General features: G+C 44.2%; 1 protein-coding gene across 1 annotated transcript; it reads right to left on the reverse strand.

The window, feature by feature from the left end:
* Window positions 1-6,093: 6,093 nt before the first annotated feature.
* On the reverse strand, window positions 6,094-16,656 carry LOC107388017 (heparan sulfate glucosamine 3-O-sulfotransferase 2). Its single transcript, XM_015963349.3, has 2 exons — window positions 15,845-16,656; window positions 6,094-7,981 (listed from the first exon to the last, which is right to left on the reverse strand). The coding sequence occupies exons 1-2, from the start codon at window positions 16,324-16,326 to the stop codon at window positions 7,363-7,365; spliced, it is 1,101 nt and encodes a 366-aa protein (XP_015818835.3). The 5' UTR covers window positions 16,327-16,656; the 3' UTR covers window positions 6,094-7,362.
* Between the last annotated feature and the right edge of the window lie 302 nt (window positions 16,657-16,958).

The raw sequence follows: 16,958 nt of genomic DNA on the forward strand, positions 1-16,958 counted from the left end.
TGAGTCAACTCTTGTCAATGTATAATAACCAGTAAGTAGTGCTTATCAGCAGTTATCAGATGTATTATTGCTAATTCCTGCTCCTCCTGTGGGTATCTTCGATAATTAACCACCAGCTTCAGCAGGTCGAGGTGATTAAAGCTGTCTGATTAGAAACACAAACATTCAGCAGAGTAAGATAACCCTCACTCAGAAATTACCCTGAGATGTTGCATTTAGTTTCAGTGCTTTATAACAAAGTATTAATCATCTCATTCCCACATCTAATACGCTTAACAAGCTTCTCCTTAGCTCCAGCGCAAATAGGTCATATCATAGCGCTCAGGAAAGCAACTGATTTCATGATTTGCATGCGCTGGCTCCTGGGGGGATTCACATTTAAAAAGGGAAGCTGAGCGTGTGTGTGTGAGAAAAATAAAGTAGAAAGAAAAGGAGAGATTTGACCCGCAAGCAATCTCTGGAGAGCCGTCCACTAGCAGAGTCTAATCAGACTCTGGCTGCTGCCTGTTCTCAGGGATTGCTTTTCTCCAGCTCTCGGGCCTAATTAGGACCCCCGTGTACCGTACAGAGAGGACCGGCGCTCTCGGTGACGACAGGATGGAAGCTCACCTGTGCAGGCTCAGAGAGCCGCGGAAATGAGCTGCCAGCGAGCACGATGACAAGAAGGCCATCGGGGGTGGTGCAGCCACAGTCTGTACTCCGCCATCCGGAGGTCCGGTGAGGTTAATGAATGCTGGGATGGGGTGAGCGAACGAGAAGATATAATGCAGACGTCTGAGTTGAGGGAGGGTCACGCTGACAGGAGCATCTTTCATGATTTTCCCCTTTCTTTTAACAATGCAGCGGCTGTGAACTTTAACAAGGAGGCTGGGAAAATGAGAATAACAAAGTCTAAGCATAGCAAAGACAAGTTTCCTGAGTTTAACTTTCTGGATTTTGAATGTCAGATGCCTGGAAGCAAATGCAGGAAGAGGGGGATTTCAGAAGACTTCAACTGAAATGGTGTTCATGTGGATTAAATGTAGAACGGAACAATTTTTAATGATTATCATCAGTTAGGAAAACACATTCTGAACATTTGAAGGATACAAATTAGCTGTATGAAACATGACCATCTTTGTGGAAAGTTTCATTTTTTATGAACGTTATCCTCCTTTATCTACAAGAATAAAGACATGTGTTTAAATCTCTCTGGTCTTTCTTATCTGTAGCATCTTAGTTTGTTGCAGGGTCATTTGTTACGGCAGGGGCCCTCAGCAAGGCTCGGACTTTATTCCAGCAGACACCGTGACGGCCAGATGCTCTTCTAAAATTAAGCTACATTATTATCATCATTTTTTAATAACTTTGTGTTTCAATTTTTTCATCCAAATGTATGTTTTTTTTCTACCAGCGTTTAGTTTAGTTGGCTCTGCGTATCAACCGGGTAAATATTGTACTTGTGCCTGTGTTGCTTTCTTCCTTTGACCAGCTTTTCTAAAAACACCACAATAATGCGCTAATAGTGGAACATTCTGAGAATTGCTGCAGATTAAATAATATAAATGACATATATGACTTTGTACTCATTCTCTGTTTAATTTGATTTAGAAGCAAAGCAGAACATGCATTTTCTCTATTCCTGATTGGCCCACAGCCTATTTTTGAAAAAGCTACTCAGAAATCACACACACACTTTTAATGAGCATATTTATGTAACCACAAAGTCGATTTGATTACTTTTGGTATCATTTTGATGGATTTTACATCTTGAAATTAGCTTTACAAAGTGTAGAGAGTTGTGAAAAACATATAATGAGTGCATAGAATATGTGTTGGATTTTTAGCAGCGTTAGAGACAGAAATGTGACAAAAACTCTCACGCATGAAACAGGATTTCTGGGTCCCTGGGCTCTGCTGGGTCCCCGGCGGGGGTGGTCGCCCCTGGGTCCCGGGTCTCTGGGTCCCGGGCTCGGCCGGCTAGGGGGTGGGAGGCTGCGGGCGGGCCTGTGGGCTTGCCGCTGAGATCTCCAGGGGCTCTGCCGGCTGCTGGTTGTGGCCCCCCGGGGCGACCCTCTGTGCCTCTCAAGGGGGGCGGGGGCCTTCTGGCTGCAGTCTCCTTGGGGTTCCTGTGTTCTGGGGCAGCGCCTGGATCTCTGGGACTTGAAGCTCCCCCGTCTCCTACACATCTTTGGGGGGCAGATCTGTGGCTCCTCACACTCTCTATTGGACGCTCCTATAGAGAAACCTTACATAAACAAGCGCGTGTACACACACAGGTGCTCACATGGTGCTCTCAAAAGTATGGACTTGGGCACGTTCAATACTTGTCTCAAGGCTGTCGTTGCCACTAAATGCACTGTGATTTATTATTGTGTGATTGTTCAGTTAAACAATGTTGATTTTATATTTCATCATCAGGTTGACGCAGTGATAGCTTGCTCCTGATGTACTGTTGTGTGTCCCATTTTTTTTCTTCTACTCTTTCTCTTTCTGCAGGTCTAGAAGCAGACTCTTGTTAATTATTGTTTATTTTTGTGCCCCCCCCCCCCCCCCCCCCACACACACACACACACACAACCCCTTCCCCCCTTCTCCCCACCTTTTGTCTTTTCCTTTCTCTTTCACCTCTGACTCCGTGTCCGGTCAGAATTACAAAGCATTCAAAAACAACAACAATAAAGTTTTAAGTATCAGGCGTGACATTAAAAGTAGACGCTTTGATGCTCCACCTGAGAGTAAATCTGTAAGGCTTGTTACCAGCATTTAGACATCAATTCTGTTTGCTTCACAGCCAGACAGGACACGGTAAAATAAAAAAATAAAGAAACAGGATTTCCGGTCGCTCTTTTGATTGTAGTTTTATTTGTGTTTAGAGAACGTAAAAAAGGTGTTGTAGCCAAGATTCTGCAGTGTCTTTAGAGGTGCAGATTGACATTTAATGATATTTGGGACTTTAATTTTGCTGCTAAACTTCAAAGTTCCCCAGTAGGGAGGCATTAGGGCCAAAAGGGTTGGGGGGCTGGGTGGAAATGTCTGGTGGGCTGGATGTGGCCCCCGGGCCACAAGCAGAGTTGAGGATACATTTTTGTAATCATGTTTATGGGATTTAAACAGGGTCCTGTGTATTTTCTCACCAGACTGCTACTGCTGGTGACTGGCTAAGGAAACAAAGCAAAGCATGCTGACCTGGTAATTGTCTCCCGTGTTTTGTTGAAACTGAATAGAACTTGCAACCAAGGGCGTCAGTTTGTTTTCAGAATTGCTGGGGACAATAACCATACACTTGAGTGGGGTTTAAAAATTGCTGGGGACAATAAAGTAGGCTAGCACAGGGGTCGGCGGCTCTGGAGCCGCATGCGGCTCTTCCATCCATCTGATGCGGCTCTCTGTGCTTGTAAAATAATGAATGGATATTTAAATAAAAAGCTTTATATTTTACTGCATTAATTTTACATCTGTATGCCAATTCTAAACGTAAAGATTGTCTGCGTAAACCTGAACAGGTCCAACCCGGTCTTACTGTGAGACCGGGTTGACGCGTCACGCTTGTGCGTAATCATATGCGCTTCCTGAGCTGGAGGATGTCAGATTCTGGGTTTCTCCTCAGACAGGTTCCTGGATGCGTCGCCACATTGGAGACAGGAACAAGCGCTATTCCGCCAAAGTTTCATAATCAGGTGTGGCAGTGTGAGTGTCCTGTCACAGTGTCCCGATAATGCGCCCTGGCTACTTGGCCAAGGGGTTGTTCCTTTGGCTGACTGGTTAGAGCGTATGACTCTCACCTGGGAGTCTGGAGATCAAATCCCGCCTGGGCCCTCGTTTCTCCACCTTGCCACATATTGACGGATAAACTCAAGGATGTTGGTTGTTTTGAAATAATTACCCCAACGCACACTAATGCGCATGGATGAGCTGACATTTTAATTGTTACGCACATCGCAGAGGTAACTTGATTCCCATCAGAACATCAGAGCTTTATACTGGACACTGTGTTCAGCGCGGCTCGGAGCGCCCACGGTGGACAGTGGGCTGAAGATCTGTAGAGGGGTTCGCAGCGCAGCGCAGAACCACGGTGCATGCGATAAGATTTCCTCCCACTGAAGCGGTCTGGAAACCCGGTCTCTCTGAGGGATGTGTCACTTGGAAAAATGTTCTTTTTATGAAATTATGAAACTTTGGCTGAACAGTGCTTGTTCCCGTCTCTAATATGGAGACGCATGACGCATCCAGTCTGAGGCAGAATCACCTCTTCAGCTCATGAAGCACCTGTAGAGACATTTGATTACGCACAAAGTTCATGTGGAGCAGAAGCGGTCGGGCCACGGCAGGTGAAACGTTCCTAGCCTACATGAAGTGTAACATTAATTTGTTACTGGACACGCTGGTCTGGTTGGTTAGACTAGTGTTTGAAGTGGAAAACACACACACACACACACACACACACACACACACACACACACACACACACACACACACACACACACACACACACACACACACACACACACACACACACCAATTAAAATAATGCTGATAGCGTGGACTAGAAGACAGGTGATGGTTTACGTATTTAAATGATGATCAGGCTGCTGTAAAATGTAATCTCCATCCACATCCAGACACAATTATCCTCTATTCTTTCTCTATTTGTTCTGCTCTTGTCTGGGCTGACGTAGCTGATGGTGCGCGCGGCGCGCCTAACTAGCGGCTGATGCACATTTTACGCATTTGGAGAGGTGGGCTGGATGCTTGGCTTTTACTGGAAGATGGTCCACTTAACGCACGGGTGTAGACTAAATATTAATGACAAATGAATGAAAATTAAACTGGGAGTTTTTAATTCATATTTTATAAATTAAAATGACGGGGGAACACATTTATGACGTCTTTTTAAACTAAATTTTCTAGCGCGACCTGCCTGCTTCACTAAGTCACTGCTTATTAAGGTCCGTCCAAAATGACCGTGGCCCACCCAAAAATGAAAACCTGGCGCTGCGCCTGTTATAAACCTCTGCAAATTGTTGTTCTTCACTTGATCAAACTCAGACTTTGTACAGCTAATGTCAAGATGTAAAATTATGAATTCAGTCGAGCTCTTCCGTCCCTCCCTCTCCTGCTCTCCTGGAAACCCGACATCGGCTGTCGGGAGGTGAAGAAGGAGATGAGGCAAACAGAGTGAGTGCGACCTAAACAAACCAGACTGGTGTGGAGGTGAGCAAAACAGCTGGAAAAGTGTGAGTGTTGAAGTCCCCATGGGTGCGACGCCCATGCGAGCGACCGGTACCGGCTGCTGTCACCTGGTTGTGAGCAGCTCTCTGCTGTCTGAGGGTAGGCCCCGCCCACAACGCCGCGGCAGCTGCGGTGTTTTCTTTATTGTGGGAAACGGGTAATAATGGCTCTTTGATGGGAACAGGTTGCCGACCCCTGGTATAAGATCTGAGCTGGTAAAACAAAAATCCTCATCAGCAGGCTTTTTTTAAAGTGGGGGGGACACAGCTGCCAATCACAAATTTTGCTGGGGACATGTCCCCGGCGTCCCCGGTTAAAATTACGCTTATGCTTGCAACATTCATGCAGATGTGCAAATTTTCCTGTGACAGTTTTGCACACATTAATTCATTTATCACCCATTAGGGAACTGGTGCTTATCTCTCAGTCTCTGGGCGAGAGGCAGGGGACAACAGGACAGGTCTCCTGTCCATCACACCTAGGAGCAATTCAGAGTCTCCAATCAACCCAACCTGCATGCTTTCGGTCTGTGGGAGGAAACTGGCAAACATGAAACCATGCACAGGGAGAACATACAAACTCCATTCTGAAAGGCCAGGATTCAAACCGGCAACTTTTTTGTGGCAAGGGAACAGTACTGCCCATTGATGACTGCTGAGAGATAGGAGCCAGCTCCCTGTGACTCCACTGAGGAGCAAAAGGCTAAGAAGATGAATGGATGAATAATTGAATATTTTTCTCAAAAAAGTGTGTGTGTGTGTACACCCCCCCCCCTCACACACACACCTAGAATAATGAGGCCAGTAAATTAATAAATAATGTCACATGATAATATTTATCAGAGCAAGTCACCCCCAAATAAACTTTTTTTGCTGATAAACTAAATAAACGTGTGTCTAATCGTGCTGCAGACACGTGCCATCAATAATTTGGCACTTCAGTGCATCTTAGTTAAAATTTAAATATTCTACCTAAAACTGGCAGTGTTGTGCCATTGTCAGGTAAAAACTCTGCACTGTATTTTAATTTAAATCTGCCACCGCTATTGGCTAAGAAGTATGCTATGATGTAAACTGGTACATTATGATGTCACAATGCTGTCGTGAGCCTGAGTGTGTGTGTATTTGTTAGCGGCTCCGCCCCCTCGGTCTGCCAGGCAACAACATGTGTTGCATTTTTCAAACATGAAGTGGGAGTGGAGTTAGACTCTGGTAGGGGTTGACTTGCTCTTTAAAGTCTCCTGACCAGCCCAGTTCTTCTCTAAGCCAGAAGATGAAATCTCTGTTCTTGTTTTGCAGGAAGCACGGTGGTGTTATAGCCTTAGTATTCACAGACCGTAACCAAATACAAACTTTTGCTGTGACACACAGTTCTGTTTGATAACCCACCGCCACTCGGTGCTCCTTGCTTTGTCTTTGAAGGGTGATTGAAATTCCTCACACCTACACCCGCTCATGCACTTATCATCAGCCCCTATATGCATGCAACAACCCCCTATAAGAAACCTCAAACAACAGAGTTCTGGGCATGCAGCAAATACCAGCAAAACTTCACCAGGTACAAAGCTTTAGGAAATGAAGAAAATCTAAACGGACAATTTTCCTCTTTATTTCATGAAGTGGACAAACAGTTCAGTGATTAAATTAAATTGTAATAAAAATATAGACACTTTAGTGAAACAAAGCATCAGTGTTTCTGCACATACCTGATCCAAATGATGCTGCAGTGGAAAAGTTTGGGTACTTTTAGATCGTTTGTTCTGGTTGCACAGCCTCACATTTTGGATGTCCACCCACGGCACTGCAGCTCCTCTCCCAGAAGACTTCCTGACATTTTTCAAGGTCTTACTTTCAAGCCCTGCCTTGATTTGTTCCTCCTAAAGTCTGCAAAGGACACTTTAAGATAAGCTATTCCCGTTCCCTGGAATCTGCTCTTTTATGAGAAAGTCTGCAATCTAGCTGGCAGTTATCTGCGCCAACAGAAATAATCTGATCCCAAAGCCGAAATGATATCTGGAACAAACAGAATGCGGATGCTGGTAAACTGCAAGTGCAGGAGCTTTGTGTTAAAGAGCAGAGCTACAGTTGGTGTTTAGCATAAGCTTTCTGTCTGCATCCCATTTCCATCTCTATCCTTCATGTAAAAAACGTCCTATTCCCATTTAAAGTCGTGTCCTACCATCTCATAGAACTTGTCATTGTACGGTCTGTAGAAGTCTCGCAGTTGCTCGATAGCGTCTCTGTCTATCTGCACGTGAGTTCTGCCCTTCGACTTTCCCAGACAGCGAGGGGAGCCACTGCTCTCCGGCTTCTTAAGGCAAGGGAAGCCCTTTGTGCGATTAAAATAAAAGTGTTTGTCCGTTACGATACGTTTTAACCCGAGAAAGTCTTGCACCCGAGCCAGCTCCCCCGCCGGGTCCGTGATGAGGCGTTCCCCGCTGACGAAGTGAATCTGAGCCAGAGGAAAGTAGCGGAGCCAGTTCTCCAGGTGCAGAGCGTACAGGCCGATGCGGATGGCGTTCCAGGACATGTCCACAACTCCCATGCTCTGATTCCTGAAGGCCAGCTTTTGGAAGCTCGGCAGGTCGGGAGCTTTGGAGAAAGTTTGAGTGTAGTCAGATATTGCTCGAGTGACCGGGTCACGCACCACCACGATGAGCTTCACATCCTGGGACATGGCAGAGATCCGACGAGGAGTCTCTTTGGTCACAAAGTAGCTTGGCGTCTTCTCCATGGTGATTTGACTCTCGAGTGTCCTTGGCATTAAACCTCTGAATGAAAAATGTCAAACACACACACACACACACACACACGCATAAAAAAAATTCAGTAGATGTTTCCAATGAAGAGAACGTTTCATGGTTTTATCAAATTCTTACTGGTTGAATGAACTCATTTGGACCAAAAGGACATATTGTCCTTGTTTTCACTCAATCAGCAGAATAGGAGTAGATAAGATTTATTTAGGGCAGGATTACACAAGTGAACTGGATAAAGCCACCCCAACTAAGCTCCAGTTAAGACCTGAACCCACTTCTTCAATGTAAATGAAGCTACGTCATAGTGGTGTGTTTTCACTGGAGACTTGTGTCGTAGACAGCTTTCCTGAGCATCAGCCCAGAACTGTTCAGCAGTGATAAATCACCATGAGTACAACAGAACATTTATTAACTTTGTTAGGTTCTTCTGGGTCTATAAACTAGGCCATGGTGGAATTTGACTTGAAAAGGTAAAATATGGAATGTAAAAAGCTTGCAGATTATCACAAGTCTTTTATAACAGACCATTTTGACCCGTTGTTCATGCATTTCTATTATTTTCAGTATAATTGCTGAACTAACCAAATTATTGTTGGTCTGTGATTATGAATTTTAACCCAAGAAAGTCTTGCAATGAAGAAAATCTTTGTGGCAACTGGTTTGAAAACCTTTTGAAATTAATTTTTTTTCAACATTTTTTGTAATTTTATTAAGCAAAAGTTGTTTTTTGATAGCATTTCTGAAACAACACAAATGAGTTTTACCTTTTCAATAAAACACACAGAGTAAACACACACCCACACACACACACACACACACACACACACACACACACACACACGCGTGTGTGTGTGTGTGAGAGAGAGAGGTATGTTCAGAGTACACCTTTAGACCAATGAAAGCTGGAGATAAGTTCCCGTTCTTCGTGATCCTGAAGGAGCAGCTGTAGGAAACAAATGAATGGAGGCTGCTGTAACTTTAGTTATGAATACCTAATTTGGCTTCATACGCGTGAGCTTGTGAGTAGTTTAAAAGAGCCATCTTTTTGTTACTTTGGAGATATTTGTGTGTAGGCATTTGTTTATACATGAGCTAAACTCAGTCTGCTACATCAGAGACTCCCAGTGAACCAACACCGTTAGATCTAGAACTACTCATATTTAACCATGCAAGAGCTTTTAGACGTTGTCATGAACTCAAAAATTTATTCTTGGCCCTACTATACACCAACTAAAACTTTTATGTAAGAATTACCTGAAATGTATGAAATCACAACTGTCATCTATCAAAATGGTTAAACTAAAGTCAAATGCACTATGAGTAAACCAAAACTAAGAATCAAATCCCATTTTTAGGACTTTAGAATAATTTGCTAGGGGGCAGAAAATCCCCAGTGTGTCATTTGTGCTTCATTAGGGCTGAAGAACAAAAAAGGTTTAAAAAATACCAAAATATTCCTGGCCCTAGTGATCAATGAGAACATAAAAACACAAACTCACACCTGCTGTTTGTTAAATGGATACATTGCAGTTTATCATATTTTTAAAGGTGCATTATTTAGAAATGAAGTAAAAATGACATCCTGTGGTAAAATGTGGTTACTGCAACCACTTTAAACAACTCTGAAGCTTTTTGCCGTCGGCCATCAAATTACAATTGTCGGCGCTGCAGTGAGACACGGCACCCCCACACTCACTGATGGTAAACAGTAGTTAAGTTCCTCCTTCCTTTGTTGTGAAAGGAGAAAAACTGGCAATCCAACAGCCAGCTGGATATGAAATATGTTTCAGTATAACCTTCCTTCCAAAATGACTGAAACATTAGACTCCTTTGGGATTTTCTCACTGTAAAATTCTCACTATATTCTTACAATTCAATTAACTTCAAATTCAAAGATTCTTTATTAATCCCAGAGGGAAATTAGAGTTTCAGTACACACAATTCTGAGATCAGACATACATACAAAGACACATGACAAGAATTGGTGACTGTGGTCATTTGCAACCCGAGTCGTGCTACCATAATAGATCAAGAGGGTTTATATGAGGATAGAGTCAGGGGGAGGGGGAAAAAAGCACTTCAGAGTTACCCTCCAAAGGGAGGGCAGCTTTGCTATGCAAAAAACACCTCAGACAGATAAGCACACAGACTTTAGACATTACACAACATAAGTGTCCACTAGGTGGGGAGGTAGGGTTGGGACTCTCCTCACTTCAGTGCGTGCAGCCACGTGGGGCAGCACTCATCACCGTCGTTTGGACAGGGGAGGGAGATATTGGGTTAGAGAGCACATTGACTCCTAGATACGGTTCCACGGCCTTCACCGGTCACAGTCCCGCCCAGACTGGGATAAGGAGAAAAGGTTTCCATAGCGACTGCAGCATTCCACATTTCTTCTGAGGGGGGAGTTATCACTTCAGTCTCACAGGCTCAAGGGCACCAGATTCAGTTAAGAATTGTTTTGGGGACGGACAGAGATAATTTCCTCTCTGCCTTAGTGTTCTGTTGGTCAACCCCTTTAAATCCAATAATGGCGTAATTAATCAATCCCAGTCCGTGCTGATCTGTCCACTCGCTCCTTGATGGTATCCACCTTCCGTGCCAGAGCCTGAATCTCAGCCAAATTTCCAAGCTTACGACTCATCTTGACAATTATATGAGTTTGTGCGTTCACAGCGTGATGCATTCCATCCCTGAGCTCCGGGATGGAGCCAATATTCCTCGAAAGCTCGTTAATTTTCCGGTAAGCCAGGTAACCGCTCAGGCCAAACAGCAGGAATCCTGACACCAAAACCACGAATATCCAGACATCTTCAGAATCCTCTACAGACAGTTGAGAGAGGCATATCAGGTTCCACTGTTTCCAGGAGTCCATGATGTACCCAGCTGGCTCTGTCCCAGAGGGGCATCCGGGAGCCCCTTCTCCCGTTGTCATCGTTGAAAAAATTTTGTCAATCGCGTTGAGAGACCAACTGACCAGATCCATTTTCCAGAAAAAATGCAGAAAGCGCCGTGCACAGACAGGACAAAGGGCCTTGGGATAAGGAGGGAGGGAGAGGAGAAAAAAGCGTCTGTACTCTCCAAAAGCCGGAAGAAGTCACATACACACTGCACCTTTAAATCATTTTCTTGAGCCAGTTTGTGCTAAAATGATCCTTTACAGTTAATGAAAGACCACCCAGCCTCTATCACCCCCTGTGGCCAGAAAATTCCACTTGCAACTTCAGAGTTGCCTTTCCTCTCTGTAGGAACTTAGAAAAAATGAGCTGACATACTGGGTGCTCCATCTGCTCCCAGCACGTTTCCTGCATGTTTTAAATCATGAACACAGCTGATTTGTTTAATTTATTGATGAATCATTCCTAGTGAAACTCAAAAAGGCTGGGAGACATTTCAGCTGTTAGATTAAGACCATTAAGACGAACACACAGCAAAGAGACACGTTTTGCTTTGGGTTCTATATACAGCCACTAGGGGGTGCTAAAAGCAAGCCAAAACTGCCTAGTTCCCATTTAAAACACAAGTCAAATGAACATAAATATAAACATAAGAAGAGATTACCTTCAAAGTGAGTCTTTCATTGACTTTATTTAACAAAACTTTTTTGTGTGTCTTGACATCCGTAGTGATACACAAGCTAAAAATAAATTAGTGCAATAGATTCAAATGGCTGAAAAAATAATTTAGTGGACTCAACTATTTTACCAAAGAGGCTTGAGGTACATTTGTGTGTTCTTTTTCATTTCTTCCCTACAGGAGGACATTGGCCAAGCGCTGCAGCATTTACCAGCTGAGACTCGGCCTGCCAACCCACCATCTGATGCTGGGAGGTTCACTGCAAGAATCTTCCGTCTCTTCTCTCAGATGCTGCATAAAGCAAAGCGTGCACGCAGCACCCCTCAGATTCAGACTCAGAATGAAACAATTCCCGACAATGGCTCGGACTTCATCGATGACGCAGCTGTTTTGTTTTTGAAAGCGATCCTCTGTTGACCTTTTTTACAGCCCTGACAGCTGACAGTCAAACTACAGTAATGGGCTGTGGGTTTGAGTCTCTTTGAGGCATCGCTGAAATAAAAGGGCTTCAGCTGTCAACTGTCCTGAAAAGTGCCAATTAGTGCAGATACTTTCGGCCCATAATTATTGTATACACATATCCCCTGCAGGCTATATAACAGCCAGTCATTAAAATAATCTGTATTTGGACGTAGAAAAGTGTGTGAGCGTGTGTTTCTGATTGCTGCATGTGTTTCTCATTAACAAAACAAACATGTTCAGGCTTTAGATGTGCAATTAGTGAGATTAAATAGTGTGTGTCTTATGTGTGGAGGAACAAGGAGATTGCTTGAAGAACCTGAGTCATGTATTAAACATGAATGAATCAATATTTTAGCTATTTTACATATGAAACAGTTTGCAGCTGCAGTAGTTATGTGGTTTTGATTGCTAAAGTTGGAGCATTATAATGTGTTAAATGACTTCACAAGACGTCAGAATGAAGACTGACACTACTCTGTCATCTGAATGGAGATAAGGCTCATTTTAAAAGTTGCTGAGTCAATGAGTCAAGAGACCGTCTTACACTGGGAGACCATCAGTCATCCCGGTCTGCACCTCATGAGATTAAATCCTCACGTAGGCGCTGAAGGGATAAGATGATGCAGTAAGGGTGACAAAGTCAAGTCTATAAGAAACCTTTTAAAAACCAGCTGATCTGGTGGCTGTCAAGCTGTCGGTGGAAAACGATGACGCCTTTAAATCTAAGTAGCTAAGTGTAATAGTTACTCACTCAGCTGGTGTTTTAGGCTTTAACTGGTATTCTGGCATTATCCTGGTACACATTACCATCAATGCAGTATTCAGTCAATACCTGTGCAATACCGTCGTCGTCTTCCTCCGCTTATCCGGGTCCGGGTCGCGGGGGCAGCATCCCAACTAGGGAGCTCCAGGCCGTCCTCTCCCCGGCCTTGTCCACCAGCTCCTCCGGCAGGACCCCAAGGCGTTCCCGGACCAGATTGGAGATGTAACCTCTCCAACGTGTCCTGGGTCGACCTGGGGGCCTTCTGCCGGCAGGACATGCCCGAAACACCTCCCCGGGGAGGCGTCCAGGAGGCATCCTAACCAGATGCCCAAACCACCTCAACTGGCTCCTTTCGATCCGGAGGAGCAGCGGTTCTACTCCGAGTCCCTCCCGAATGTCCGAGCTCCTCACCCTATCTCTAAGGCTGAGCCCGGCCACCCTACGGAGGAAACTCATTTCGGCCGCTTGTATCCGCGATCTCGTTCTTTCGGTCATTACCCAAAGCTCATGACCATAGGTGAGGATTGGGACGTAGATCGACCGGTAAATCGAGAGCCTGGCTTTCTGGCTCAGCTCCCTCTTCACCACGACAGATCGGCTCAGCGTCCGCATCACTGCAGACGCCGAACCAATCCGCCTGTCGATCTCCCGATCCCTCCTACCCTCACTCGTGAACAAGACCCCGAGATACTTAAACTCCTCCACTTGAGGTAGGACCTCTCCCCCGACCCGGAGGTGGCAAGCCACCCTTTTCCGGTCGAGAACCATGGTCTCAGATTTGGAGGTGCTGATCCTCATCCCAGCCGCTTCACATTCGGCCGCGAACCTACCCAGCAAGAGCTGAAGGTCAGAGCTGGATGAAGCTAGGAGGACCACATCATCCGCAAAAAGCAGAGACGAGATTCTCCTGCCACCAAACTCGACACACTCCACACCACGGCTGCGTCTAGAAATTCTGTCCATAAAAGTGATGAACAGAACCGGTGACAAACCTGTGCAATACCTGATTTACATAAGTCTGTGTCCCTTATGCTGCATAGTTCTAGAAACACAAGTTTCTCTGTTTGTTTGTTGTTTTTAGTGGTTGAACGTTACAATAATAGTTTATTGCCTTTGTGTGTTGACCTGTAATCTTGTTATTATTTGTCTTCTTCCTTTTCTCTAAGTGTCTGTGCTGCTGTAACGAGTCAATTTCCCCACTGTGGGATTGTTCTATTCTATTCTATTCTATTCTATTCTTTAATTTCAGTAGAGTTTGTATATTCTGATGGGACTAATGACTATTATTCTAAAAGTAATCCAGTGTTTATGGGATAAAGCTGGTATCTCTGTGCTTTTGGGTAATTGTTATGGTTTGATAACAGTACCCTGTCACATGGCCTCCCTACGATGAGGATTAGGAGATCTTAGCTAATTGACCTCAGATGCGCCCCAACCCTAGTGTTGTTTAAAACAAAACTAAAAACCCCGATGCACCCATCCGCCTTTAAATGAATTGTTTCGTATGCTGCATTGTCTCCACTGTAATCTGCGCTGTAACTTTTTCTTCTCCTTTTGCTCTAAACTCTAATTCTATCTGTGTGTATTTTAATTTGTGTTTTTATGTTGTTTTCATATCATGTCCTGATAGCTGTAAAGCACATTGAATTGCCTCTGTGTTTGAAATGTGCTGTATGAATAAAGCTGCCTGGCCTTGCCTTGCCTAATGTCCAGCGGAGCTCGTCGGTGATGTGTGTGGTTGTAGTTTGCATTTCTACTTCATGGTTGTTGCTTTTGCTGGATTATCTTCACCCAGATCATTCGAGGTTCCAGGAAGCACGTGACCTCCATCGAACAGAGGCTCTTCATAATTTGTCTTTATTTGCAAAAGGAGGCAAGACGACTGAGTTATGAAACTGACACAGATTCATTTTTTACTCACAAGATCCTAAAATGTTTGGTTTGAATTGGTTGAGGAGTATTAATCTTTACTTTGGGGATGGAGCTTCTTGTTTGTTTCATTTAGGATCTCGGTGTGTTTATTTTACTCCTGGTGCCGTTTGCTATTGTTTTCTCCTCAGCTCACCACGTTGAACAGCATCCCACACTTGTACTCCATCAGCTCAGTCGCTCACCTGCCTCTCATAATTACTTCTCCCTGAGTAAATAATCCCCTTTCTCTAAATCAGAGGCAAATGACTCTATTTACCTTCACAGGTGTCTCCTGTGTTTGAGTTTTGTTTTGTTGGGTTGAAATCTTTCATTTTATTATTCAAAAATTAACTTTACAACAAGGGTCCCATAATTAATGTTACTTAGTGCATTATTAAGCATTAATAAACAAAGTGTGTCTTCATTAAAGTTCACAATATTATTAACTAAATGTCCTTAAGGTTTAGACAGGGGGATCTGCTTGGTAATGCATCACATAATATAGTTAATACTTTATTTGATAGTTTATTAATACTTAATAATAATAATAATAATAATAATAATAATAATAATAATAATAATAATAATAATAATAATAATTCCTAATAAAGGAACGTGTTGTGAAATGTTACCCAAAAATTGACTTTTATCTCTACGTCTCCATGTTGGGCTCTAATACACAAAACCTGTAAAGTTTATTTATTTGAGCTTCTTGCTAATAAGTGATGCTGATGTGGGACTGTTACCTCACAACAAGAAGAGCGTGCTGGGTCAGGTGAGTGCAAACGGGCCATTAGTTATGTCTCTCTCTCTCTCTCTCTCTCTCTCTCTCTCTCTCTGTCTCTCTCTCTCTCTCTCTCCCTCACACACACACACACACACAGAGAAAGAGAGAGAGAGAGAGAGAGAGAGAGAGAGAGAGAGAGAGAGAGAGAGAGAGAGAGAGAGAGAGAGAGAGAGAGAGAGAGAGAGAGAGAGAGAGAGAGAGAGAGAGAGAGAGAGAGAGATCATTTAGTGGAATTGTGATTTCACATCTGGGCTAAAACCTTATTTCTCCAACATCCCATTCTGGGATCAATAAAGTATCTCCTGCCATCATACCTCGTTTTGCTCAAACACCCAAACCAAACCATCACCTCTCCTGGATGTGATGAAGTTCTTACCTGTACCACTCCAGGCCTCTGGCATAGTTTCTATCAAAGAAGTGAGTCTCGGTTCCTGCCGCTCGGACGTCCGGGTGGATTCTGATGAACTCCAGAACAGCCCTCGTTCCCCCTTTCTTCACCCCAACTATGATGGCCTTCGGTAACTTTTTGTTTCCAAACTTTAAATGGCTCATGGGAGGACTGGGGGTGTCGTTCTTTAGGATGGGAGCAGCGGAAGCGCGTCTTTGGTCTGTTCTCTCATCAGCACCGCTCGAGCTCGAGTCCACGCGCAGAAGACAGGAGATGGATTTGTGAAGGCGCCGTTTGGCTCCATCAACTCTGTGACAACCGGCTGTCGGACCAGCTGACTTGTGCATGATGGTGCTGTCAGAGAACAGCGCGGAGTAGCACAAGTATGAAAGGAAAAGCGACAGCAGGCAAATGGATGCTCCTCTGAGCCGGTGAGAGAAGAGGAGAAGTCGACTGAAGAGGAGCACCATCTCTCCATTTATTCAGAAAGCGCATGGTTCTCTAACCAACTTTACGCCTCATCTTCTCTGATGTTTGCTTTGATCGTGGCTTAACTGTCCGATGGCTCCAGAAAATAAACAGCCCAAAACATTAGTGGGGAACTCTTCTGTCACTTAATGGCACCGACTTTAATCCAGTTGTAAATAATCCACATTCCAATCGTCTTAATTTATCGCCAGAGACTGTGCCACGTTGCCACGAGCTGATCTGATGATCAACCCCCCTCTCTAAAACTCCCGGAGGTGTCCGTTATCATTGCGCACGGAGCGGGAGCGCATCGCGCTCCCCGGAACCATGGGCGGACTGAGAGCTCCACACCAGCTGAGCGAGCAGAAAATGTTTCTACACCGTGACGTCAGAGCCCCTTTACTGTTCAGAAAACATATTTAGCATCTCATCTCAATTAGTGTTCCTCACAACACAACTGCTGCATGACTGGCATCCATGATGCAGCTAAAGCGCATTTTTGAGCCAAAAATGTTCGTTTTTGCAAGTGTCAAGAAAATTCAGTGAGTTTTCTACAAGAGAAAAGACATTAAACTGATGTTTAAATTCTGAAAATTAGCTGTGTTGGAACATCTTTCGCCTGTTAAATCAGCTT

This window comes from Nothobranchius furzeri, chromosome 16 (genome assembly GCF_043380555.1).
Source record: "Nothobranchius furzeri strain GRZ-AD chromosome 16, NfurGRZ-RIMD1, whole genome shotgun sequence".
Lineage (NCBI taxonomy): Eukaryota > Metazoa > Chordata > Actinopteri > Cyprinodontiformes > Nothobranchiidae > Nothobranchius > Nothobranchius furzeri.

Excerpts from the sequence above, each read along its gene's own strand:
- LOC107388017 (XM_015963349.3), bottom strand. The coding sequence starts at position 16,326 with ATGGTGCTCCTCTTCAGTCGACTTCTCCTCTTCTCTCACCGGCTCAGA. Across the intron at positions 7,982-15,844 it reads AGAGGCCTGGAGTGGTACAG|AGGTTTAATGCCAAGGACAC; the intron begins GTAAGAACTTCA and ends TTTTTCATTCAG.